The 26405-nt window shown below is 40.6% G+C and overlaps 1 protein-coding gene across 3 annotated transcripts in view; it reads left to right on the plus strand.

Annotated features, from left to right (window-relative positions):
- Positions 1-10937: 10937 nt before the first annotated feature.
- rbms3 (RNA binding motif, single stranded interacting protein) overlaps positions 10938-26405 on the plus strand; it is a 314380-nt gene continuing 298912 nt past the window's right edge. For 2 of the 3 annotated variants that reach the window (XM_051955312.1, XM_051955307.1), the window contains exons 1-2: positions 10938-11238; positions 15990-16178. In XM_051955312.1, the coding sequence (XP_051811272.1) occupies positions 16005-16178 (174 nt within the window). In that variant the 5' untranslated portion in view covers positions 10938-11238; positions 15990-16004. The remainder of the gene's footprint in view (positions 11239-15989; positions 16179-26405) is intronic. The other variant, XM_022198395.2, reaches the window with a different exon arrangement.

Below are 26405 nucleotides of genomic sequence, written 5' to 3' on the forward strand. Positions count from 1 at the left end.
CCCGGAGCGGCCGGCGGACCATAGGTGCTCTGTTAATAGGGAGACGCACACATCAGTAATTAAAGCAGCAGGGGGTCTTGTACTATACCAACTCCCTCCTATCCGCCCCCCCCTCCCTCCACATAATTCAATCCTGTCTGCCGAATTGATCATTGTGCGCGGCCAGTTTTGCCCCTGGCAGTTTTGTCACTTTCTAATGATGCCTTTCAGAGAGGCAAGGCCTGTGTCGTACCAGCACCAGGACCAGTTGGGGCCACTTATCTTCACGCCAGCCTCGCTTCATCTGATAAAAATCGTTGCATTTAGCTGCGGGAAAGCTGACAGGTAGACACACGCACAATATAAACTGTGCGATGCTAAAATGTTTGATCATCTATGAAACACATATCGAGGATTTTTAATTGACAACCATTTGACTTTTAAGGAACACATTCAGCATTTGGTAAAAAAAAAAAAAAAAGGTCTTGGTTTTATTTTTGTGGGAAACAGAAATGGGTGGAAACAACCTTTTTGCCTGTTATTGACTATGGAGATATGTTGTATATGAAGGGTTCTGCTTTATAGTGTTTACCATGGGGGCTGACATTCATTATCAAATGTACTCACCATTGTGTACTCTATTCTAAAGTTAACTGGACATATTTAAGTACCCGACAGGTCATTCATTGGTGTTTATTTACAGAACCATTCTGGGTATTGTTCCTCGCTATTTGTCTCTTCTTTTAACAAGGAAACATGGAAGTCACAATCACGATCTATGGACACTCTGCAATTTGTCGTCCTCAAAATACGATCTGACCTGGACAAGAAGGCATTCAGGTTTTCTGCACCGAATGCTTGGAGTAAATTACAATCTCACTTTCAACTTCAAGCCCTTGTTACACTGAATGAGTTGGTAGTTCTGGTGAAATCATTACAGTCCACACTGTCTCTGTGAATAAGACAAAAAAATTAAAAAAACATGAATCCACCCATCCTTTCGCCTATTATTATGCTATCACTAGAAAATCCTACACTCAAGATTGTTACTGAGTGCTTTGTTTGACCTGTAAAATCATGTCAGTGAAAGCAAGATTGAAGCGAGGTTAAAATGTGATAACAGGTGTGTTTTTCTCAGGAAATAATAAAAAATAAATGGCAATTTTGATGCTCTGGGCGTACTAGAAACACATGAAGTCCTGAGAATGTTTCCATCAGACTACCATATAAATCAAAAACCTGAAAAAAACCCACACATGCTTGTACAGGCTTGGACATCTCAGGTCCAGGAATGCTGCCAGACATTTTGATTCTATATCAGCACCTCTGACACAATATATATGTATCTGCAGTTCATGATGGGCTCCCTCTGAATCCTCCCTCCCATCCTCCCCTAAAGGCACTCCTGGCTGAGTCTATATGTCCCCAAACATCCTTATTCTGTACTCAGCAGGCTGCAACGATCCACTGGGAATGTCTCTCACTTCTGCTGGCTATACTTGTTCAAAGTGGGCCAAAGACAGCAGGGAATCACGATGGCAAAAGTTTCATTTTGCAGGTAACAGAAACATGTTAAGTAGGCTGGCGGCTGTGTAGATACGAGTTTGAATAATATGTTTAGTGAAATTGATGCCACATTTATTTGTTTTAATGCTGGCATCTAAAGAAATAATCTTTAGGTGATGCCCGTGCTATTGACCAGCAGTGTTTTTCCTCTATGTTATGCGCTGACACTATTTGCAGCTCGGGTTAATTGCGTGCCACATCCTATGTAATTAAACTAACCCGGCCGAGGTGTTTTAACATGGCATTCTCTGCCTCTGTGAGCCATGTTTGTTCTGCTTCCTGCCCTGCTCAGCTCCCCCCTTATCTCTTAGACCCCCTTGAGTATGGCGTTTTACATTTCTGTTTGTAAAACTGTCAACACATCCACTGGCTGTACTAACGTGTGATTTAGCGCCAACAGAGAGGAGGGATAGGGAGTGAGAGAGAGGCAACTGCATGAGATCTTGCACATTCTCAAAGTGGAATATTTTTTCACTGTTATTCCCCCTAACCCCCAACTCCCCACCCCCAAACCATGCCTTGATGTTTGCGAAGAGCTTCTTTTTACCCTCTAACAATCACATCATCTCTCCTCCTGTTGTTATTTACATTTTCAGTAATATTTGCTTATATTTAAAATCCCAATTAGGAGTGAAACATGCATTTTGTAACTCGTACGGTGCCAGTTTCCACATTAAAATAATGAATGAAGAGATAAGGCTTGAAAGAGAACGATTTCTTCCCTGACTTTTCTTTCTCTGGAGTAAACGAGGAGAACACGCTCAAAATTAATTGGATTAATGTGTAGAGTTGAATTGTGTGTGTGAAATTTACACCTCTCACTCCTGTCAATTCAGGAATCACCTGTCATTGCTAATAGGTACCTGAGGGAAGTGGTGGCACCTCAGGTTTGGAAAGTAAACAGCAGCTCTGCAATAAATCCTGCAGGAAGTCTCATTTTTCTGACTCAGACTTACTCATCTCACACATGTCTACATTTGGACTTTCCGATAAATCGATTGCTGTTAAAATATGATTTAAAAAATTGCAAAAACAAACTAAACACATGTCAACAGAAAAAGGAGAAAAATACGCGAAAATAAACAAGGAATCATCATTTGACAAGAGAAAAATTTCCACTAGTTTCAACCGGAAACAGTGAAAACCAACATTTTAATCATAAAAAATACTGTAGCCCATGTCTTGTATTTAAATTTTTTTTTCTTTATTTGGCTTTAATTTACACCTCTGTTTTGCAGCTGTGAGAAGGGAATTCAGTCGCCGTCCCTTCGGAGAGGAGCACTGGCAGCAGAACATTAGCTCATTTTAACGGCCAGTGTAATAATCTGTGCACCGGAGGGCCTCCGTTGGAAGCTCTGCTTTGCACTAAAGCACTGGAGGCTCCCCTGTCAATAACAAGACAGTCACTTCATTATAGCTTCACAAGTCACCCATTTATTATCTATTGGTCCCATCACAGAACGGCAGAGCACGAGTCAGATGTTACAATGTATTAATCAAAGATGCACCACTGTGTCAAAATGTAATTTTCTGCCGCAGGACTGCAGATGTAATTGTTTGATTTGATAACTGAAGTACATAATGTGCCCAGGGAACAGGACGCAGTCTCGAGCATACGCAAATAGCTGAAGCTCTGGCCTGAACTAGTGTTTAAATTTAAAAACAACAGGCTGTTCTTCACGAAAAAAGAGAAGTGAGAGTAGGATTGGTGGCTTGTTGTAACGGGGAACCTCAGGGGTGCCAAAAGACACTTCTACAATTATTACCAAATGTGCATGCAAAAGTAGAAGGTTTATATTTAATGTAACAATGCATGTGTAATTTTTATGCAGAGGGTTACACTGCAGTCAAATGTTTGATGTCTAATCTGTTTACCGTCTTTTGTTTGTTTAAAAAAAACAATATGTAGAAAATTATGAATAGGTTTTAAAAAAATCTAAGCAATATTGTTGAGAATTTTCCTTCATCTGCTGTATTTTGATAAAAATCAAAATACAAAAGAGGCCATTTTTGCTGCTTTTTAAATGAAATGTTGTTTTGTCCGTAAAACCTAGCGACCGTGCTTCACCTTCTCTTTGAGTTGAGGCATGGTCTTCAATTCAACTTTTAAAAAAATTCTTTAGTTGTTACTTGGAGAATTTTTTTTTAAAAAGAGATGGCACAACACTTCTGAAGGCCTAAATGTGTGAATCCGCAGACACGTCTGCATGAGCGTAGTGGCTTAGTGCCGATTATAGTTGCACCAAATGTTGAATAGGACTTTCAAAAAACACATTCACGCGAAGCTGTGAGAAATTCACTCACACCAGCAAATGCAAAATCTGACCACAGCCAACTAAAGGAGCAGAGCAAAAAAGCCACATAGCAAGCGGGCAACTGTAGCTGAAGAAGGAGAAGAAGAAGAGGAAGAGGAAGGGGGATGCAGAACACCCAGACACGGCGAGACAAAAATAAAGATATATGGCTCTCGTCACAGTTTACAAAATTTTGTACAGATTTAAGAGAGGGGACCTTTCTGCACAGGAGAGAAGTGTTATTATGAATGCTGAATAATGACATAACAGAGTAGAATAGACATATTTCACTTTTTTTTTTGACAAAACATGGCAAAAAAATCTGCAAGCAAGTGGAAACCTAACCCGGTGGAGTGCAAAGTTCCTCGTCAGGCTCTCAAGCAGACAGAGAGAGACAGCGCGAGACCCCGGCAAACCCCTTCCACATATAATGATTACTCCCCTACATTAAAACTGCTAGTAACCCTGTTAGGCTGGAATAGACTCACTACGGGTAATCGTGAAAACACTTTTAATCAACGCACAGCAACAGTAGAGACCTTGCTAGAATGCATTCACTCCAAATAAAGCAGGCTCTTTATAAACAGGCGCAGCAAAACAGCTAAGACCCTGATAAGACTCCTCACACTCTCCATGGCGAAACCTGCCTGTGAATGTCTCCTGACAGCTCCTTAGCCCTTGTTAGAGAGAATCACTTCCTAATGATTCAACCCAGCTTGGAAACATCAACAACCACAAAGTAACACTTGGGCATGCAGTTTTACATGAAGTAACATGCAGTCGCTGTGGTTAACTGGATTCACTGATGTGCAGGAAGACTTTTCGGATGAGCTGCAAAACGGGACTCAAATGAAGGTCAAAATATATTGAGGGGTAGATTATAAAAGTTCTTTGTTAATGGTGTTTCTTTATTAGCACAAATCAGAACTGAATAAAACAAAATTAAATTGTAACACAATGTAACACTCCTCGATTTAACATATTTAGGAATCATTTTTAAACACATTGTTTCTCTTTTATGCTTGAAATCGGTTAAATTAACCCCCCCCCACCCACCCGGTTGAGTCTTGGAGACCTTTACACACCATAATACAACTAATTGGACTGTTTTCTTTTACAGTTCACACCCATGAAATGAAAAAAAATGCCACCTCTATGCACACTGTGGCTGACACAAATGTATGTGCTTGTTCATAGGCATCGACACATACGCACACACACACACACACACACACACTCACACACGCAATACACACGCATGCACACACACACACACACACACACAAAACAGGGCAGTTGACACATGGTATATCAGCAGGCGCAGTTCTTTTGTCCTCTTGCTAGTTTTAGCAGCACTACTACTCTTGGAACACGTTACGCTTTTGTTCTGAACATGCATGATGCAAATGTGAAAACAGAACAGAAATTAATTGGAATTTAAAGGACAGTTTCTGCTCATATTTCTAATATTTGAAAAGCAGAAATCATTCCTGCTCTCATTTTTTTTTATATTTTTCTGTATTTTTAACCCAACTTCTGGCTCAAGATAATTTTTAAATATGTATTATATTTGGATTTTTTTCTTTTTCGGTTGAGCAGTAAACAATCATGACAAAAAAAGTGCACGACTAAGACTGTTCAAGGCCTTATTCTGTGACTTATTTATTCTTTCACTTGCTGGTGATGATCTGAAGCGTGGTTTTTGAACTTTGCCTGAGTTGTCAATCACGCCAGCTGTGGGTGGGGTTTGAGTCATGGGTGATATGATTTTGAAAGGTATGATTCAGAGGCGACGAGCCGGGATGCATGTGCACCAACACAACCAGACGATTAAAATGTCCACACAAGTGATGAGAGTGAAGAGAACAAATTGTTGCCTCGCAGATTTAGGCAGCACACATCTCACACGGGTGACTCTGGATTCAAAAAGCAGCTTATATAACATTTCATTTTATATTTCCAGCAACCCCGGCCAAACTTTCTCTCGCTACGTCCTCTTTTCTGCTCAGGTATGCTACCCACTCTCCCTCGTGTAAATCCATCTCATCCAACACGGTCGTATCCCACAGATGCTGTCACTCCTTCATCCTGGGTGTGAGAAATATGGGGGCCTAAGGTGCTACTCTGTAATCAGACTGGACTGTTGTGCCTCGTCCTGCCAGCGTACAGCGAGGCGTGCTGGTAACCACCACAACTTCACAAGGCTGCAGCGTGACCCCGTAGCCATGGGGGCCCTCAGATGCCTCTTCATTTGTCAGACGCTGAGAAAAAGGCCCCAACAAACACCAGACAAACACACACACCGAGGTCTCAAGACTCTGTCTGACATGGATGATGCTCGCTATGAGACTGCCCAAACGGATGCTGCGTGGAATGAAAGAAAAAACAGTGAAAAGGCAGATGTGACATCGGTTCTATTTTCACTTGCATCTATTGGCAGTGAAGGCAGATTATAAAATGCAGTCTTCGTCCAATGCTCTGCTCGTGAACAACAGATTCCATGGCTGAAGCCTTTTCTGTCTGCCTTCCCCACATGCTCCTAACAGCACTCCTAACACCTACAATTTTATATATATATATATATATATATATATATATATATATATATATAAATGACAACATGACTGGACCGAAATTACTTACATCTTGCGTCAGTCTGAAAAAAGCTTAACATCTTGACACTTGCTTTTAGTAAAGGCTGCCGCTTCCCAGGAGTGTGGCATGCCGTGACAACAGATAACTTCACCAAAAAACCTCAAAAGATCCCCGCTTTTGTGTTGCTGCTCCTTAGCAGGGAGTGGATGCTGAGCAGCTTTTGGGTTCAACATTGAAATGATGGATTGAGTCATGAAGCTCGCAAGCCGAACAGTTTGTCTCAAAAATAAAAAAACATCCAGGAGGGAAAAGAAGGAAGCTTCAGAATTAAATCAACAGCTCCATCGATTACAATTTACAGAGAAGAACGATGGTTAAATGGAAACCTGGTCTTAAATGTACATTAAATTTGAAATGAATACATGTCAAACTATTTACCAGTTTACAAGAGAGGCTCTCCTACTTCACGCTCCGAAACCAAAGTCTCAAAGTGCCCCCTAGTGGCTCTTTTCTGTATCTGCTCTCGGCCAGGTTTGCAGAAACATCTGACCCTGTATTAAGGTTTAGTTCTCTGTACTAATTAGGAAGGCATTTTCAACACGGGATCACGGGATGACACTCTATATCTCACACAGTTTGAGTGCATTAGCTGTTATCTGCACCAAAACAAACTGCTAAGTGTCTGTGAAGGTAAACTGACTTTACAATACCGACTTACTGCAAAACCGTAACAATTCAACAATATAAGTTACCCCCCCATCTGCACCGACTTGGCGATAAGGTGTAATTCTAACTAGATTTTTGGTATTTTACCAACAAACACATAGTATTTTTGTGGTTTAATAGAAAAAATACTAATTTTAGCACCTTTTTCTCAAATTTGTTTGAACAAATGTTGACACAGGGCCTCAAATCTGGTTGTTCTGCTCCAATCATATCTCCTCAAACATGCTGCACTAATTTGCAAGATCTCAGCTCCTGCCTCTGGTCTTCTATATTCTTCCTTGCTTCCCTTCGTTCTTTGCCAGATTGTCTTTGTTCATCCTCATGTGCTCATCCTCCAGCTTCCTTCCTGTGTAAGTCTCCACAGTTTTTGACTCTGCTTTGTTCTTTGGTTTTTGGATTTTTGCCCACTCCCTGCATGGATTTGTCAGCTTGTTTTGGACTGACTCTTCCTGTATGACCACCTGGATTTGCCACTAAAGACTTTGCCTTTCTGACTTTTAGTCCCTCACTGTTCCACCTCGAAATGTTACACTGAATACCTCCACGGCGCTGAGACGCCAGATGAAAAACATAATTACTAAATGCTTTATCCTTCTCCCATTTGTAGTGCTGTAATTTGAGCAACATGGAGCACAAAGAAAAAAGCTGGATGGCCCGCGTGCAGCAGCCTCCAAAGCATTGCTGATTGATAATACACTCTGTCTCTCCATCTCCCCATAACTCCTTCCCACAACACAACCTGGCACCTTGTCCCACTGGCTGGCCCTGAAGGAAAACAATTACCAGAGAGGCGGAACAACAATACCCAGAAAACATCTGCTTTTGCCGGCTGGGGCCATCGACATGCCTGACTGTGTGTCCCTTCTGGCTTCCATGGAGGACACATGCCTGCCTGGATATGGCTGAGGGGCCCGAGTGTATGAGGGCCCAGTCTCCTGCCTGCTCGCCCGCCGATCCACCTGCCTCTCCGACTGCCTGTCTGCCTTCTCTGGCAACGACAGGAACAGACGAGGGTCCGCCTGTCAGAGCAGTTGTTCGTTTGGGTGAAATCCCTTCTGCTTGGATGAGACGCTGCAGCAGTATGGCTCCTAAGCTGAGGGAAGGCAGGAAAGGCAGTGAAGCTAAGCACAATGGGCCAACACCCGTAAGAAGCCTCCCTCATTTTATGGCTCGGCTCAGCAGATGGGAGGGCCCCATCTTTAGGGTAAACAAAGAACAAGGAAAGATCATAAAATATTGCACTCTGAAGAATAAATCATGCACATAATGGCACCTACAGGAGTATCAAGTATCATCTCCATACTGGCATTAAGACGACAGCATAGCTAATATGTCACCCAAGGTTCCCCAATTACCTGCTTTCTATGATTTGAGACAGTTAACTTGTTCAGTAGTTTTCTATCTTTAATAAACCAGACAGACACACTTCAAACATGCATTCTGTTCTTCATGATGTTCTCAGTGTTTATTAAGTTTAGATTGCCACCTTGTGGTCATCTTTGAGGTTTACTAATTATTTCATTCCTTCAGCGACTCTCAGTAAATTGGCTCTCAAGTGAAGGAAATCTCAAGATAAACTTAAAGGGATGTAAGAAAGACAAATATTTTACATAAGCAGCCTTTATTTGGACTAGCTTCTATCAGGTTTTTAGTTTGAGTATGTTTTAAGGCTTTAAAAACAATTAAAAAAAAACTTTTTCTGCTAACAGTTTATATCCACACTAAGACAGAGAGCGAATTGTAGTTTAAATGAAGAAAATCAAATAAATCAGATGTGTTAGATGCATGAAATTACATCACAGCCCCTTAGAATTAGCTATGATTGTTTCAAAAATACTGCAATAAAAAAATCTTTTTATTATGTTCAGAAATAGAATCATGACATTCAACTTAAAGCCACCATTATGGGGTAAATCGGGGAAAGACATCCCCTTAAAGACAATGGGAATTTTCTTTCAAAATACACATGACAGTCCACAAGAAATAATTAAATCCTAAAGGCGTATAATTTGGTTATTATCAGACTAAAGTGAAATCTTGTAAAGAGACATCATGACTGAGGGAAGATGCCCCCAGGTAAAAACTTTTTAATCAGAACCTGCTTTATTGATGTGGTGTCGTCTCTTCCTGCTGTCACACTGTCAGATATCTCAAAAAAAGCACAATTTTTTGGTTCAGTCACATGGATAACCCTCCATATGACTGTGAGAGGTTAAAAAAAGAGGGGCTAATGTATACATGTTCTTAAAAACAAAACAAAACACAGAGACTTCCTTTGCAGTGTCAGAATATTACAGCAACATACCTCAAAAACCACCTCTTTGCATTTCCTCCTACCAGTAACGTGACTTCAGTACCTTTCAAAGATTAGCAAGGCTGCTGTCATTCAAGAAAGGACTTCTATCACCATGATGATGACTTTCATTATTATTATTATTACTTTATAACGTCCTGCTTCAGTCTTGACTTGTCCTGTGATCGTTAATAATGAATCCGTCTCCACTTGTGCTGCCTGTGTAGCTGTCTCTGGTCTGGCTTCACCTCTCCTGCAGCAGGGTAGCTTCAGGTCAGACCCTCCCACTGTAACTGAGCTCTTGCTGCTTTTAAAACTGTTGGAAACTTTCAATGAGGCGACTTAAGCAGGCAGAACGGTTGCATATTTAACACATTTGGAAACTGCATTGACTTTTGTGCTTGTGAAAAGTTAGGGAAAGTCTTTTTGTTTGTTTGTTTTTTTTCAGAATGTGTTGCCTCAGTATTGAGAAATGAGTAAAATAATGGAGTTAATAGTAGTGTTAAATAAATGTATTTATTTAAGTCTGCTTGCATTTGTAATATGTTATCTATCTATCTATCTATCTATCTATCTATCTATCTATCTATCTATCTATCTATCTATCTATCTATCTATCTATCTATCATTAATAACTAACTAACTAGCTAACTAACTAATAAATTAATTAATAAATGTATATTTATGTAGAATTTCTGCTGTTTATGATTAATACTGCAGATGAATACATGTTGCTGCTCTGACTTTTATGTTTTACCATTTATTTTACATTTTCAAACATATACATGTTGCAAAATATCTTATCTAAACAATATCAAATTAACAACATACTTTATTAAAATTATATAATAAATTATGTTATTTATTTGATATTGTTTACCTATTGCTTTTAATGGTATTTTTCTTCACTTTTAAATGTTAAAACATGTCATTATAGTAACTGAACAATATTCCAACTACTATTCCATATTAATTATATGTATGTATATATATATATATATATATACACACACACACACACACACACACACACACACATACATACATACTATACATAGACACACACACACACACACACACACACACACATACATACATACTATACATAGACACACACACACACACACACACACACACACACACACACACACACACACACACACACACACACACACACACACACACGTATAATAAATAAATACTTTGTATATTTGTTTAATTATTTTGTTTTTTTCTTTTAGTGTTAAAGCACTTACCACTTTGGCCTGCTAAAAAACAACTGTAGTTATTATTTCAACCAAATAAATGTCAAACGCACAAAACAGAAAATCTAAACGCCTTTTTTCACTTTTTTTCCCCCACACTGAGTTCTCTTTAGTGTGCAACAATCAGCCACCCACTGAGACCTTCCAAACTTCTGCTCTCTCTCCGACTCGGCATATTTCGAGGAGCACCTGAAGGCAGCATTTTTGACACGGGGCTCGGTGTAACCGGGAGGAGGGTTTGTTTGGTGACAGCTCGCGGGGACACGCCCGCCGTGACAGCAACAACAGCGGCGGCGGCTCGTGTGGCTGTGACAGCGGCGATCGAGCCTCTCAGCCAGTTTTCTGCCTGCCGGAATAACTTCTGCTCCGAACTAAATGCACCGGCTGCGCGTCGTTGTGCCTCAGACTAGTGCTGCGGCTTTCCGCGTCTGAGCAGCTACAGAGATGTAAAGCAAGTTGCACCGCCGCATCTTCCTCCTGGTATGCTTCTGACATAGCGAGGAGCCAACAAGTGACAGAGGTATTTCGGCTTTCTTTTTTTTTTAGTTTGTGTTGGTGCGAAGCTGCCATATCGCGCTGTAAGACGTTGCAATAACACAGAGGCGGCGCTAGGAGCTCTGGCAGCTCGGTTTGATGTTTACAAGTCGCTCCAAGTCGGAAAATGTCGACTTTATTTGCTTAATAGCGTGAACTGTTGTCAACTTTGCTGCTAAAATGTCGCTTCACCTATAATATGTTCCAGCACAACTTTAAAAATGGTGCAGTTTCATCCAGAATTAGCCACCATTACCTTCCTAGCTAGTGTTGATAATGCCGAGGGGTTAATTAGCGCAGGTCAACAGGTGTGCTCACCTGTGATGTCACGGTGCCAGCCCGTGTGCGCGCCCCCGGTGCAAGCAGAGGCGTTTAAAAGCTTCAGTAAAATATATAAATAAGTAAGTGAGAAGGTCCTTCAGGACATGTATTTATGCTGGGGCTCATCTCACCTGAGAGAGCAACCAACTGACCTCATAACTTATTAATGGCCCCAGAATGCAGAATGAAGCAGCCACACACCGCGATGCTGATTTCAGATGGATAGTTTGTGATCTGTCCTTCAAACGAGGTCACCTCTCTTTACTTTGTTTGTTGTTGCTGCTTTATTGTTGTGGGACTGAGGAACGCAGTGCACTGATATAATGCAATGAGTGTCTGCTGAGTCAGGATATAATTGAGGGACTTTTGAAGTCCATAAGATATATATTATGTACATTTTTATTACAAGTAAAAAAAAAAAAGTTCATTATGATCATGTCTTTAAAAATTCCATAATTATTTATTTTGGAAACAGTCACTTGTTGATAAAAAATGACCGGATATCACTAAAATGTCCATGTAATAACTGTCCAAATTCAATAACAACCACCTTCTAGTGAGCAAAACAATAACAAAATGAGTTGATTCAAAAGTTGTTTTGATTGTATTCTTTTTGTTTAGTTGAGATAATCATTGCAGATATTTCTTTTTTTTGGCAATATATCAAATTTTATATGGAAATAACAAATTGCATCTGTGTCCAAGAAATCATTTTCAGCTAATTATTACAAAAACACCTATCAAGGAAGTGTGTTAATTCCAGATCACATGACCTGCTCCACATGATGTCATTTCCTCCTGAAGAAAACACTGACAGGACTCCAAGGCTTTCTGAGTTATTTAATGTAAAATAGTGTGTGTGTCAAGTGTGGATTTATGGCATGTCAACAGGTTTACTACAATATCTTTATAAATAACTTACATTTTCAATTTCACTCAATTGTATATATAATATTTAGAAGAATCTTTGTGTATAAATGCCATGTGGTGTTTGGTTATAGGCGGCCATGTTGATTTTAGGCCTGAAAACAGCAAACATGTCAACTATGATACCAAAAGTCCAACTATTATGTATTGACCCAGCTCATTAAAATCCGATATCCAGCATCTCAGTTTATTAAAATATTTCCTCAGGCCTGCGTTCAAGTTTGTTCATTTATACATTTAATACTTGTTATGGGCTCTTTTAACATGAATTACTGCATCTGTACAGTATGGCATGGAGTCGGTGAACTTGTGGTACAGCTGAGGTGTTATTGAAGCCCAGGTTTCTTTAATAGAGGCCTTTAGATTGTCTGTATTTTTGGGTTGGGTTTGTCTCACCAGTTAGATTTTGTGGGGTTCAGGTCATGTTAGTCAGCTGGCCAATCAAGCACAGTAATACCAGAGTCAACAAACTATTTTCTAGTAGTTTTGCCACTGTGGGCAGGTGCCAACTCCTGCTGGAAAAGGAAATCAGCATCTTCATAAAGTGCTTTAAAATTTCCTGTTAGAAAAAATCTAATGACAAATGTTAAACTTCTCACGATGTACTAATTTTCAGAGATGCACTAATATAGGGAACAAAATCATAAATGGAGCATGTAATAATTTCTCATCAAGGAATACGTATTTGTTGTTCTAACATGCAGCATCTCAACAACACAATTGTCCCAAACTTCCTGAAGGATTTGGTTTTGTTTGTTTGTTTGTTTGTTTATTTATTTCACAATTTTATTTACATTCATATTATATGTTGTTTTTTAAGTTGTGAAAAATGAACTCCCAAAAAGCTCGCGCTTACAGACAGGGGTCCATGTCCACTCTTCCAACAGTTAACAGTCTCAGTGAAATGAGGAACAGCTTGTCAACACCAAAGTGCACCCATAAACCGAAATTAAATAACACAACATTAAATATATATACATACACATATTCATATGCACATATACATAAAATATAGAAACATACATGAAGACAGCGTGTCCTGCTTTTCAGTTAGATGTAACAAACACAATGTTTATAATAAGACTTCTGATGTGAATCCTAGCAAGGTAAACATTCATTTAGTTATATATCTCCCCAATAGTTGATTTCTGAGTTTCCTTTGAAATATCGACAATGTAGAGGATTGTGTTAGATTGTTGTCCAACTCATTCCATATTTGTCGACCACTGTAACATATACTGTATTTAGTACAGGTCATTGTTCTATCCTTACCATGTAAAAGGTGCTTATTTCTGGTTTCATATGGGTGAGAGGATGAGTGAATGGGAATGAGTTTACATACATCAGAGTTCAATCCATGGACAACATTATTCATTGTACAAGCATTGCTATAGCTGTTACGTTCAGGAAGCTTCAAAAGGCCACATCTATGGAAGAGAGGATTTGAGGGACAATTTCGCATAGACCATGTAATTGCTCTTACAGCTTTCTTTTGTAATGTTAGGAGTTTGTTTGTATAGGTAGGATGTGTATTATTCCAGATAAAGTTACAGTAAATCAAATGAGACTCAAACAAAGATATATACAATGATAAAAGAGCATCAAAAGGAAGTAAGTGTCTAATTTTGAAAAAAAATACCAGCAATTTTTGAAGTGGTGAAGTTGGTGAACATTTTTAGGGCCCAGGATCACATTGTCGGACATGTCAATCCAGAGCAATATGGCAGATTGGCTATCGTACTATACTGTCTGAAATGATTTTTTATACGACAAATGGTGGAGCTATGGACATTCAGGCTACGACACTGGCACACTCCAGCAGCTCCTCCTTCTTCTGCCATCTGTGGCATCGTGTCATGTGAATAAAGCTGCGTTTTAGGGTGAACTTTTGTCGTCACTGGTCAAAGAAGTGTCTCGTCACTCTGTCTGATTATTGTCCTTTAAAGCCTCACCTAACCTAACCAAACTTTTGGGGCACAATTGGGCAAATTTAGCCCTTTTAGCTAAAACAATAGAAGTTAGATTTTAAACTTTTCTCTGAGTCAAAAAAAGAATTCCGTTTGCATGCTGGGTTTATATTTTTGTTCCCTGTTTCTGACACTCTGTTACAACTATTGTCCCAGTGGTTTTAGAAACTCATTCAATCCTTATTGTGCGATGCTTTTAATGTTCTCATGTGTTAATGCCGTGTCACATGTTTGGAGTCTGTTTCATATTAAATGGTGAACTGAAGCTTGACTTTAGAAAATCGTAAAGCAAATGAAATCACAATATCTGGCAGGATAATTGTAATTAGATATTTTCCCCCAAATCATTTAACCCTAAGTATGACCATGTGAGAAAAGTTTTTTTTCCCCCCTTTTATTGTATAGGCATAGTGAAGACAGACAGGAAGCAGGGGAAGACATGCAGTAAAAGACCATGAGCAGGAGTCGAACCCAGGCCGCTGCGTCTGGGACCAGCCCTGTACATGGGTCGCCTGCTTAACCCACTGAGCTATATAGGCACCTTGGAAAAGTCATTTTTTCTGAAATAGTTTTATGGATTTATTGCAACCAGCCCTTAGGCTGCACGACGTAAACAGAGACATAGTCTTTGTTAGATAGCCTTATCCTTCATTCAGTTAAAAATGACAAGAATAAAGTAAAGGTAAAAAATCTGGCTTTACAGCCACAAGCAAATATGAGGTCAGAGGTTAAGATCATCATGTTGCCCCGGAGCTGGTAGTGATTCGGTTTGTGCACTCAATCAGTCTTTAAGTGTGTTTGTACTGTAGCTGAGAAAATGGCAATACAGATTGTTTAGAAGACTTATTTATTCTTCCAACAAATATAGCTGTGTTCCATCAAGTGTCCCAGTAAGCCCTGACAGTGAGCCAGCACACAGTATAGCCAGATCCAGGAACGACCTCACCCAAACAGTTTATATCCACCAGTAATGCTACTCACTGTGACTGATCACAGCATGTGCTTTCTTTTATTTGAAATGCCCAAACATCTACTGTGGAAACAATCTACTGACTTCGATGTTTCTTTTTTCATACCAAGACAGAGAACATCCTTTGTTATTTAATATTTTTATATGTATTACAACCGTCGTAAGACACAACCCCTATTGTCAGTTAAAACGCACTAAAACAATATGCAAATTATATGTCATTTTTAGGTGTATATTTACGCAATAGTGTCTTGCAAGACTTCATGTAAAACAATTTAGTGGTTTGCACAAGTAAATACTTCCTTTTTCATATTTAATGTACTGTAGAGTCACATTACTAATATTGCTGCTTGTTTGTATCATTTTATAAAAGCTCACTCAACATTTTCTTCTCCTGCACTCACCAGCAGCACAGAGGAATGGGCTCAGAGATTTTTTATTTTTTAAGGAGATGTTGCAAGAACATATCCATAAATTCTTGTGTGCAGTCCGCCTGTCTGATTCAACCTTTTCCCTGCATTATTTTCTACCATTTTGCTCTGCTCTTTCAAGGCACTGCAGAGGAAGATGGAGGTCCAAAGTGGTGCTCAGCAGCCGGAGTCCTGCCCTCTGGGCTCTCCTCGGTCAGGGGCCAATCAGCAGAATGAAGTCGACGACAGACAGACGGATTCCAGCGGCAGGCCTTCCACTGACAACCACAGTAAGGATGCACAGCCAGCAAACCAGAAAGATGACAAAAAAGTAAGTTGCTCCCACAGCTCCACATGTGCAGGTGCTGTGCTGCGTGTGTGTGTCGGGATGTGTCTATATGTATGTGTGATGAGTAATGAGATCCTGCCTGTCTGTTGAGCTATTCTGGATGATATGTTCTGTACCTTCACATACAGAGACTGACTCATTCTCGATGTTATCTCATGAAGTGCTCGAGAGCCGAGCTGCAGTGCAGTTTGCATGCTTTGTGGTGTCGAGTGATGTCAAGCATTTTGCTCACACAAATCAGGAGCACTGATAATTGCAGAGACATATGGGTTCTCCAGTGCTGGAAGGACCTGTTTGCACACCGCTGTTGCTACAAGAAAAAGTGAAACTAAAGGTAGTTTTGGTTTTTTTGTCACAGCGGTTTCAAAGGAAGTAGGTAATGCGTAGCTATGTTGCCATGAGAACCGATCAGCACAAACTACAAACCACAGCGGTGGTATGCGCATTCAGAAATGCTTCTTGGTATATGCAGACCTCAGTGGTTTGTGCAGCCTCCACATGTGAGTGCTCATTCTCAAACATATCAACCCTCTGCCATCTTGGAGCCCTCTGCACGTCCAAGAGTGACAGTAAAATCCTCACTGGCTGTGCTCCATCTCAAGGACGTCAATCATGCTTCTCTGGCAGGAGCCAGAACCTCTTTCCGTCAATCAGCCCGAGAGGCTCTGTATGCCTCAGAGCAGTGAGGAGATAGAGGAAGAATAAACACAACAGATATACGAAAACATTCTCTAGATGACTGGACTGACTGCTACTGGCAGCTCTGAATGGGATACTTGTCATGGCTTGCTGTATCAATTTTGAGTCCTTTGAGCAGACTTTGAGTGAACAGTAATCGACATTACCCTTTAGGGGCTTCATCTTTGTGAGGTAGAAGGGCTTCTAAAGCATTAAGCCAACATCAAAAAGGCTTGGATATATATAATAATTGTTCTCGGTGTGGCGTCAGCTTGTCTAGGCAGGAGGCCTCTCACTTGCATAGGATATACTGTTTCTTGTAAATCTAAACAATTGTATATTTACACATATCTGAGATGATGTGTGCACAGAAATGTGTAAAAAGACATCTGCTTCATTAATGAGATGCAGGATTCATGTGCAATCATGGCAAAGTAAAATACTTTCCTCATTATCATATCAGTAGTTTAACTTGTACATTCAGTGCCGACTCCCTCGAAGGTAATTATGGAGTTGTAAAAATGATAAATTGCTCGTATAGATACCCAGCTTAATCTACTACCACGGTCTGTCTGGCAAATTCTTGTAATACTTGTAATAGTGCAATAGTTTTGTGGGGTAGCAGTCTCTGTAACTGTGCAAACCAAAGCAACTATTAAATCTTTTCTTTGACACAGTTCATGGGAATCCTTTATTACAGACATTTTGTAGGGTAATTCCATACACACTCTCCACAGTGTTGGATAATAAAAAAAAATCGCGTCCCCTCTTTGAAGTAATTGACTCAGTGAAACAAGAAGAAGTTGCACACATACACTAGATTTCCTGGCTGCTTTCATGCAATTAGTTCCAACAATTGGCCTCTCAGACCCCAAGTTACGCTTCTTAAATCCTGCATTGACTCATTCATGTCTGCTCGCGTTGTCTACTGATACATCAGCACCTTAAAATGAGTAACGTACAATAAAAGCTCTAATGATGATGGTTGCCGCTGCAGGAGCTGCTCAGTGTTTATGTCGGACAAAAGCATTTGTCTGTCTTCAGCTGTCGGTGCCTCATTGTGAAGCAATGAGCCATGAAGGCGTTAGCTTCTTGAATTTAAGAGAGCTGTGGGTTGCTAACTAGCTCACAGTGGCAACATTGAACATTTGTTTTTAATTTTACAGAGGGTGTCCTCCAGCGGCTACAAAGCCGTTGCCCCTGTCATTAAACCTATTTCTGCATTAGTGTGTGAAAGGGAGAGATGGAAAATGTATTTTTGTTGTTTTTCTTTGTTCATTTTTGTTCTCTGAAGTTAATTAGCATAGAAATCAACAGTAACACATGCTGAATTTTCACTAAAGGTCGCCCGGCGAGTGCGCGTCCCACTGACACTCCCAGACCAACCGGTTGGCACTGCTGCCGTGGACTCATCGATTCCTCTGGAGTGTTAATTCATCAAGGTGTCATCAGTGGAAGTGGACCGCTGCTCTTGTGAGGGTGCTTGCCTCTCGCCTGCCCTGCTGTTTATTAGTGATACATCATAGAAAATGAGGTGACACTGTTTGACCCGCGGAGCCGCTGTGGCATATAAGGTCATCACGAGTTCAGTCAGCTATTGCGTAAAGGTTAAGGAAGTCAGCTGGGGAAAGTAAATTTGCCGCTTTGAATCCCCCGACTGTCTCTGGAATCTGTGCACCCCAGGGGCTAAGAAGCCAAGGTTTAAAATTCATTTTACTCTCAGAAATGCACTGATGAAGTAGCGTTCAGTGAGCAGTTAATCCCCATATGCTCCTGGCTGTGATGTTATCAGCTGACTGGAGAAGTCTGTGGCTGTGCAAAAGGGGGTTTTGTATCTTGTGAGGCAGGGTATTTTTTGGTGGAGAAGAGTATGTGAAATAGTCTTTTTCAGTGTCAGAGTCAGTGCAGAGTCTTATCACTCCTTCCTATCACTACCTTCTTGAGTTTTTGCCGTTGAAGAATGCATGATTGGTCACAATTTGTGGATTGGGGACTGTTGTATAGCAGCAACATTCAGGTAAAGTGTTCTCTTCAAGTGTAATGCGTCAAAGCTGGCCCTGCACTTAACCCTAACTCGACCCCTGCCGTTTGTACTGTACCCTGACCCCCGTGTTGATCTGTGACACCAACTGAAGTGCAGCACATGACCTCTCAGCCACCCTGAGCGATTATTTCAGTTGCATCTCTCACCGTGATAGCATCGGCTTGTGCTCATTATTCTGCAATTAGTTTTGTTGAGATCTCAAAGCATTCGCCCACCACCACTGCTGATGAGCTACAGTGCTGATTTGAAATATTGCACTAATTGGTGTCATAACAGCCTACTGACCTTTAACTCATTAACTGCACTGGAAGCAGAAATAAGTCAGCAAGCACAACGCCTATGGCCGCACAAGGAAGTTAGCTTGCTGATATTGCAGTTTTTCTAATTATCCTCCACAGTTTTCTAAAGAGGGCATCAACGCGTGTGTGTTAATGTCTGCAATCGTGTGCACTCTATTTCTACAGACAGAGTTTATTTTATCTCTCATATGTATGTAAAACAGACCGATCTATCCTTCCTTCGTGGTGGTAATTTGTGTTTTCTTTCCATTAGAAATGAGTCATTGGGGATTGAGCTTTTAGGTGTGGAGTGGAATAGTCGCACCAGTCATTATTGCTGCTATATTTGATTACACAAATGTGAAACATTCAGGAACAGAGGAAGCAAATTTTATTAAATTGCTCTGACTGAATCTGTGTGCACTTCCAAATGAGCGATCAGAGAATTAAAATCTATGCAGATGCTACTTGGTCAGGATTTGAATGAATTTCGTGTTTGTTAAGCAATAAAATCAACTTGTATGAGCTCAAGTTGGATAAGTGGAACTTTGTTGACTTTGTGATGACTTGCTGTCCAGATGCTCTTGGAGTATTTGCCAAATAGCTCCTTGCTCATCATGATTTTTAAGATAACTGGAAAAGCAGATGGCTTCCCACCTAGTTAGGTAATTTGGCTTCAGATGCAGCGTGACAGGTTGGGGTGTGATTCACTAAAAGTGCTACTTTTTGTGTTTTTATGAACAAAATTAGCTATGCTGTGTGTAAACGCTGAATTTCTAACTTTACATTGCAGTTTCTTTGATCAATATCCTGCAGTGTGAAAATATTCCAAATTAAGATGTCAGGTAATATGATAAAATGCACAAAAATGTGGGGAAAGTAAAGTGAAAGTTTTTGTGTTTTCCATTAGCATTTGTTGGATTGAACAGAGTGCAGTGGGTTGAGGCAAATGTGCACAGACATCCTGAACACCACCTCCACAGCCCCCTTCGTCCTCTACACTACAGATTACCTCGGCGGTAGCTAGCGGGGCCCAGATAATTACCTTGTGTTATTTCTCCTCCCACACTTTGCTTTTGAAGTTGTGGCTGCCTGGCTGCCTGGCTGCCTGAGCTCTAATAGCATCCCGGCATGCCATCGATCCCGCACCCCTCCTCCGGATATGAATGGCTGGTGGAGGTGGGCTGACGGTCGTGGAGGAAGCTGCCCAGGAGTCTGGCCCCAGGCTTGTGCAGATTTCCTAAAGCGCAGGTTGATCAATATGCCTGTATGCCTGATCCTGGAAACAGCAGACTGTGCAAATAGCTGCATATGCACATTAAACTGTAAAACACAATGTACTCTTTGCAAGTGGACAAATTGAGAACTGACACTTTGCAGCGCATTAACAAATACAAATGGCTCTGTTTTTATGGCAACAAATTGAACCTGTTATAACCAAATGATTTCCTCTGTGTGTGTGTGTCCAGTATGACCGTTCAAAGCCTCCATTATAGCAGGGACCTTTTAAAGTTTCCCTTTTTTTGGGGTGAGAAAATTAATGGCTTCTCTGCTCAGCTGTGTCAGGAAAGTAAAATAAATTGGGACAATTGTAGCTGTAATACTTTTGGACATAGTGTGATGTTTTAATCCTTTGACAGCACAAATATTCACCGCCATGCACCAGACTATTTCAAGAAAATGTCTTTAGAGGCAGTCGCTTTGCAGAGAGGTGAGATGGAAGTTGAGTGTGACGATGGGGAGTCAGAGGCAGAAACAGTACAGCTGCATGCTATAGCTTATGTGATAATCTCATTACTGTAATGCCATCCTGAGCGCTATTGGAAGCTAATTCTTTTTTAAGCTACGGTAAGACAACTGCATTTTGAAACAGTTCTGTCTTCAGTACACTTGGCACATCAGGAATAGTGTGATCTTGGTCACAGTCTTGGTGTTTGTCAAGATATTATGTAGTAATTTTTAGTAGAATGTAGGGAGAAAGGAATGTCTTTGTAGATCTGTGAAACTAAAGGTTTGGACACGGTATTTTGAAACTGTTCATTGGCAGAATGAACAAAAAACTAACTACTGAATGGAGTTTTTAATCAGCATGTCTGTATCAAGGCAGACAGGCTGACTAGTCAAACACAGGTGTAACTAATAACATCAGGAAGAGCTGCGTTTCACCTAGGTGTAGTCCCTTTGGTGTCGTGCCTGCTGGCTCACTGTCATATTGGCACATGTAAATGAAACTGGTTTTTTCATTGACATTTCTGGTTACGCCTGCACTTTTCCTGCAGTGGGAAGTCAAAATGTTTGTTGTGAAAAAGTCTTTTTTTTTTCTTTTCATCATTGGATCAAATATAAATTGGGCAGATTCCAAGTCAGCTATATGGATTCTCTAAAAGACATAGCTGGACTGAATCGCACTTCAGTTGTCCATACTGACATACTCTGAGTGTGATTCTTGAAAGCAAGATGCAGCGTCTGTAAATGATTTTGACCGAATACATTTTTAAAACCCCACAGGAGTAAAACTGTGTGTGTGTGTAAATAATTACATTTATAAGAACTGAATTCCGTTTATCTGCTTAGGCTTCGGGGTCACGATGTTGGGCATGTTGGCTCAAATGGACACCCAAACTTTTCCTTTCATGACAGGTCAAATGTCTTCAGTGAAAAAGGCCTATATTTTATCAAGAAACCTTAGCATTTTAAATGCAGCTCAGTTGTGCCGCTAGATATACTTAGAGTGTAGGAAACATACTGAACCTGCAATATATAAACAAAGAGGACAACAACAAATGTCAGAGCGCTGCTGTTATGAAACACTTTGGCAAAACTAACTGGATATCCAGCCTCAAGTTCACATGATAAACCGTTTGCAGCTTGGCAAAACTGTTATTGGTGTGACTGAGCTCAGAAAGTTGCAAATCCTAGCATGTGGTTATCCAGTTCTGAACAAGGCAAAAAGATAAGAGGTGTCACTTGAAAAAGGAGTAATTTTGTTTGACAGCAGATACACGTTTCCTCTATTAGAAAGTGTTCCTGTCACACTGAAAAGAGTTTTCTGTGTCCTTGTCAGGTGAGATGAAGCAAATATGTTGTCTCTGGAGCATCCACAGCATGAGGTAATGCGGTTGGCTCCTGGTTTGGTGACCAAGGTCAAGGCCTTAGTCCATGATCTCATGTATTAGGGACAGATGATCATTAGTGAGGACGTTGGAAGAGCATTACCAATTGATTTTTCAGCCTTAAGCTCTGTTTGTGTTCACTGAATGGATGCCCACTGTAAACTTTAGCTGGCCGGGGACACGTAGATCTAAAGAGATACTAATATACATTTAAATGCAAATGCAACCTCTGCAAGCATCAGACTTTGCAGGACTATTTAGTAACACTATACTGTAGATAGTCAGAATTGCTAATCAGTGTGACTGGTATGCTGTTTCATGACTGGCTCCGGCTATTTGTGGAAACTTTATTTGTGTTCTTGCTTACTATTTTAGTCCGTTGCTCCTTTAATCTGTCGTACAAAAGTAGAGAGGATGATCAAGCATGTCAAATGTGTATCATGTAGTCATATATCAAGACACAACCTCTGTTAGCAGTTCTATTTATCTCTCATCAGCTCATTTTACTCCACTGCTCAAAGGATACTCTTAGTATAAACACAGGCGACACACGAACTTTCACGTGTGCACATAAGCACTCACACAGTGACACACTACCAGCAGATCACAGAGACCTTATTAGCTGCTGTCACAACACATTTATCCCTCATCTGTTTCTGGGAGCCGTCGCGAGCGAAAGGATGCTCTCTGCTGCAAAGTGGCAAAGTGGGCGCCTCGCTGTGTTTTTCATTCACTCTAATGGAGAGCGATGGCATGGGCCCTGGCCATCTCTATCTGTGGCCCTGTCCAAACCAGGGTGATTTCAGCCTGAAAATAGCCCCGCTGTCAGCTCGTCTTAGTTGCCACGGCCGCTGAGAGAGTCAGTTAAGGGGATCAGTGCTCGTTGGAGTGTACGGCTCAGTGGTAGGACACGGTTCTGGTGACACGTTGCTTTGATGGGATCACCAGCCGCTCCTAATCTCCCGTCGACACGGATGACCTAGGAGTGACCAGTCATGACTCCAGTCCTGCCTGTTCTCAACATCCTATCCAGTTGACCTTCAGCCTTTGCACTCAGGAGCTGCATATAAACGGCATTTGGCTTTGTGATACGGTGTCACCTTTGAGATCTGCGGAGGAGGCTGCTCTGCATGTGCTTGCCTGTGAAAAGACTTGTCGTGACAGAAATTCCATTGTTGTTCCGTTCTAAATATAGTGCAAGATTTTGTTGGACATTAAAGCAAATATTTTTCCCTGGGAATTTTTGAAGCCGTAAACTGCATGAATAATAATAAAAAAAACCCTGCTGTTGTTATGAATTTAGTTGGTTTCATAATGAAATATTTGTTGGACGTGCAGCTTGATTTGTAGGCCGGCAGTTTGGCATGGTAACATAAGCATGAGAATACCCCATTTAGAAGGCCATCTGGAAAATCCTTTGCTGTGATTAAAAAAAACAAAAAATCAGCCTCTTGCATTTTTTAATGAATCGTACACCCCATGGATGTTTGCTGCGTGTCTGCCACACTGTAGCTGTGTAGAAGGCGAGTGTGTTGTTAGTGGTTTGTGTCTGACTCGGTGTCAAGGCTGGAAACTGTTCACTCTCTGTTTGTGATGACTTGGCAGCAAAGGAAAGGTCAAGGAAGACTTGTGCAGAATTGCCAAATGTGCTGGATTAGCAGTAGTCAGTCCCGGTTTTATATGTTGCTGGAGAATGTGTTGAACGTTCTCATTTCTGGCTTTGAACCAGATCATCATGTGGCTTTCAAAGTCCTAAAATTGTTATGTGCATATTCGAAAGGAGTTCGTTTGTGGTGGAAAAACAGAAACCTAAAATACAGTTTGACAATCAATGCCTGATGGGAATCTTAGTGGATTATGGTTTACTAATTTAGATGATATCTGGTTTGTTTTATGACTGTTCCACTTTACAAAGATGGCCTTGTTAGGCAGCGGGGATGCATAAAGGAGTACCTTTTCTGTTAGACTTCCAGTCTTCAAGTCTTTCAGTGTTTGTTTTTTTTTTTTAATTTTCTAGAGGAAATGTTCATGTAGTGACTGCTTGTATTCGGACCATTTCCAACCTTTAATGTCTTAGTGCATTAAATTATACTGATCCTCTACATTAAAGTACTGACAAGCACTTGCAACACCAACACTGAAGGCTCTCACATGCTCATCAGTTGCACAAATCATCTCAAAAATGGAAAGAATGGGAGCAATATGTTTTTGAAATTGTAGTTTTATTTGATTGAGTTATAGTTTAAACTACCTTTGAATAAGTCAGCTACAGATGGAAGATAGTTACCTCCACCAAGGAGGTTATGCAGGGATGGGAATTTTCAACGGATCCGTGGATTTCCGCGGATTTCATCTCAAGGATCCGCGGATTTCATTTCAAGTTTGAACACTTTATTGTCGCTGATACTCCCGCGAGATGGTAATGACGTTAACGATGGCTTGTTAACGTTGTTAACAAGCTGTCGTTCAATTGTAAACGGCCCAGCGATTGGAAGTCGCTGCGCTGCCGCGGCCATGGCCCCCACCCCCGTCAACAACTTTCCGCTGGAATCGGAACTTGCTGTTCCCATCCCTGGTTATGTGACACCCGGCGTTTGTGTGTCTGTCTGTCTGTCTGTCTGTATGTCTGTTAGCAAGATAACTCAAAAACGCCTGGGCAGATTCACATGAAATTTTGAGGGGATGTAGACTATGGTAAGAGAAAGAGCTGATTTAATTTTGGTGGCAATCCGGAAAGGATCCTGGATTCTAGATCACTTTGAATTTTTTTTAGTATGTTTTAGTATGTGGTCCAAAATATGACAAATACATCATAGGTTAGTATGTCGTCCAACAATTGCAGCAAGGTGTGCAGATAGCTCAACTGGTTAAGAAGGTGATTCATAAACAGAACTGTGTCAGAGATGCAGGTTCGATTCCAGCTCATGGGTTTCCTGTTTTCCTCTCTATCCTTGGCGGAGGTCTGCTCTCTGAGTGCTTTTCTAGTTCTTTTCTGTTTTCCATGTTTCTACGGGACTCTTCTGTAGTGTTTCTCATGCACACTGTGAATTTTCTGTTGCAATACTGATTTTACTGGCTGTTTTTTCTAGGCCGTAGTGCATATGTGGTTATAGCTTAGTGAAATCATCACATCTCATGTTAGCTCTGTTGTTTTGGCACCAAAAATACATGTAACTCATAAATAGGCGCTTCTGCCATTTTTCCAACACAAGAAAATAGCAATCAGTAGAAAGAACATAACGGACAAAAGCTTTAGCAAACACTTGGACACTGTAGTAAGAAAGAGAAACTGCTTGGCTTATTCCCGCATTAGTCATGCTGCTATCAATTTGTACTTTTCATTTGCTTACAAAAACATATTGTTTTGTCTCTTGCTTTCAAGCCCCACTTAGTGTGGAAATTGGGGGCAGATCAGATTCAGAACTGAAGACAGCTGCTGATGCCATTTTATTAATTTATTTATTTCCTGCAACATGGGAATGGTTTGTGAACTGTATATATTACGTTCATTATTATTTCCCAGACAGTTTGTGTCTATACGAGTCTAATTGTGCATAGAATGACACAACTGTGTTCTCTGATCAAGACAATCCATCCTCAGACAGGAAAGTAAATTAGAATAAAATGACTGACTATGCTGATGTCAGAGCAAGCATGAAATATCCCGACACTGAATAACTGGTTTTGAGCAAATCTTCAAGACGAGAGGCTTCACATTAGAAGATGACCTCAGCTCTGTTCAGTCCACGCTGACAGATGCCACGTTGTTTAGCTGTGACACAGACGCTCAAACATTTCCATTTGGCCAATCTGTTTCCACTCGGAAATATTGTTTGATTAATTATAATCAAGCTCACAGCATCAATATTTTCCATTGTTTAGATGAGACTTGGCTTGCTGTCTTCATAACATCTTGAAGAGGCAGAAGAGCAATATGAGCAAAGCATGCCCTTTTTGTCTGCTGCTTTAATGTTTTATTAAATATTTAACACTGATTTATATAATCCCCAATAAATAAAAAGCTAAAATAGAAACCATCAGATCCAAAACTTGTAATTTAATAAATATGCCCTATAAAATCTATTGTGTGCCGGAA

Source organism: Acanthochromis polyacanthus, chromosome 11, assembly GCF_021347895.1.
Source record: "Acanthochromis polyacanthus isolate Apoly-LR-REF ecotype Palm Island chromosome 11, KAUST_Apoly_ChrSc, whole genome shotgun sequence".
NCBI lineage: Eukaryota > Metazoa > Chordata > Actinopteri > Pomacentridae > Acanthochromis > Acanthochromis polyacanthus.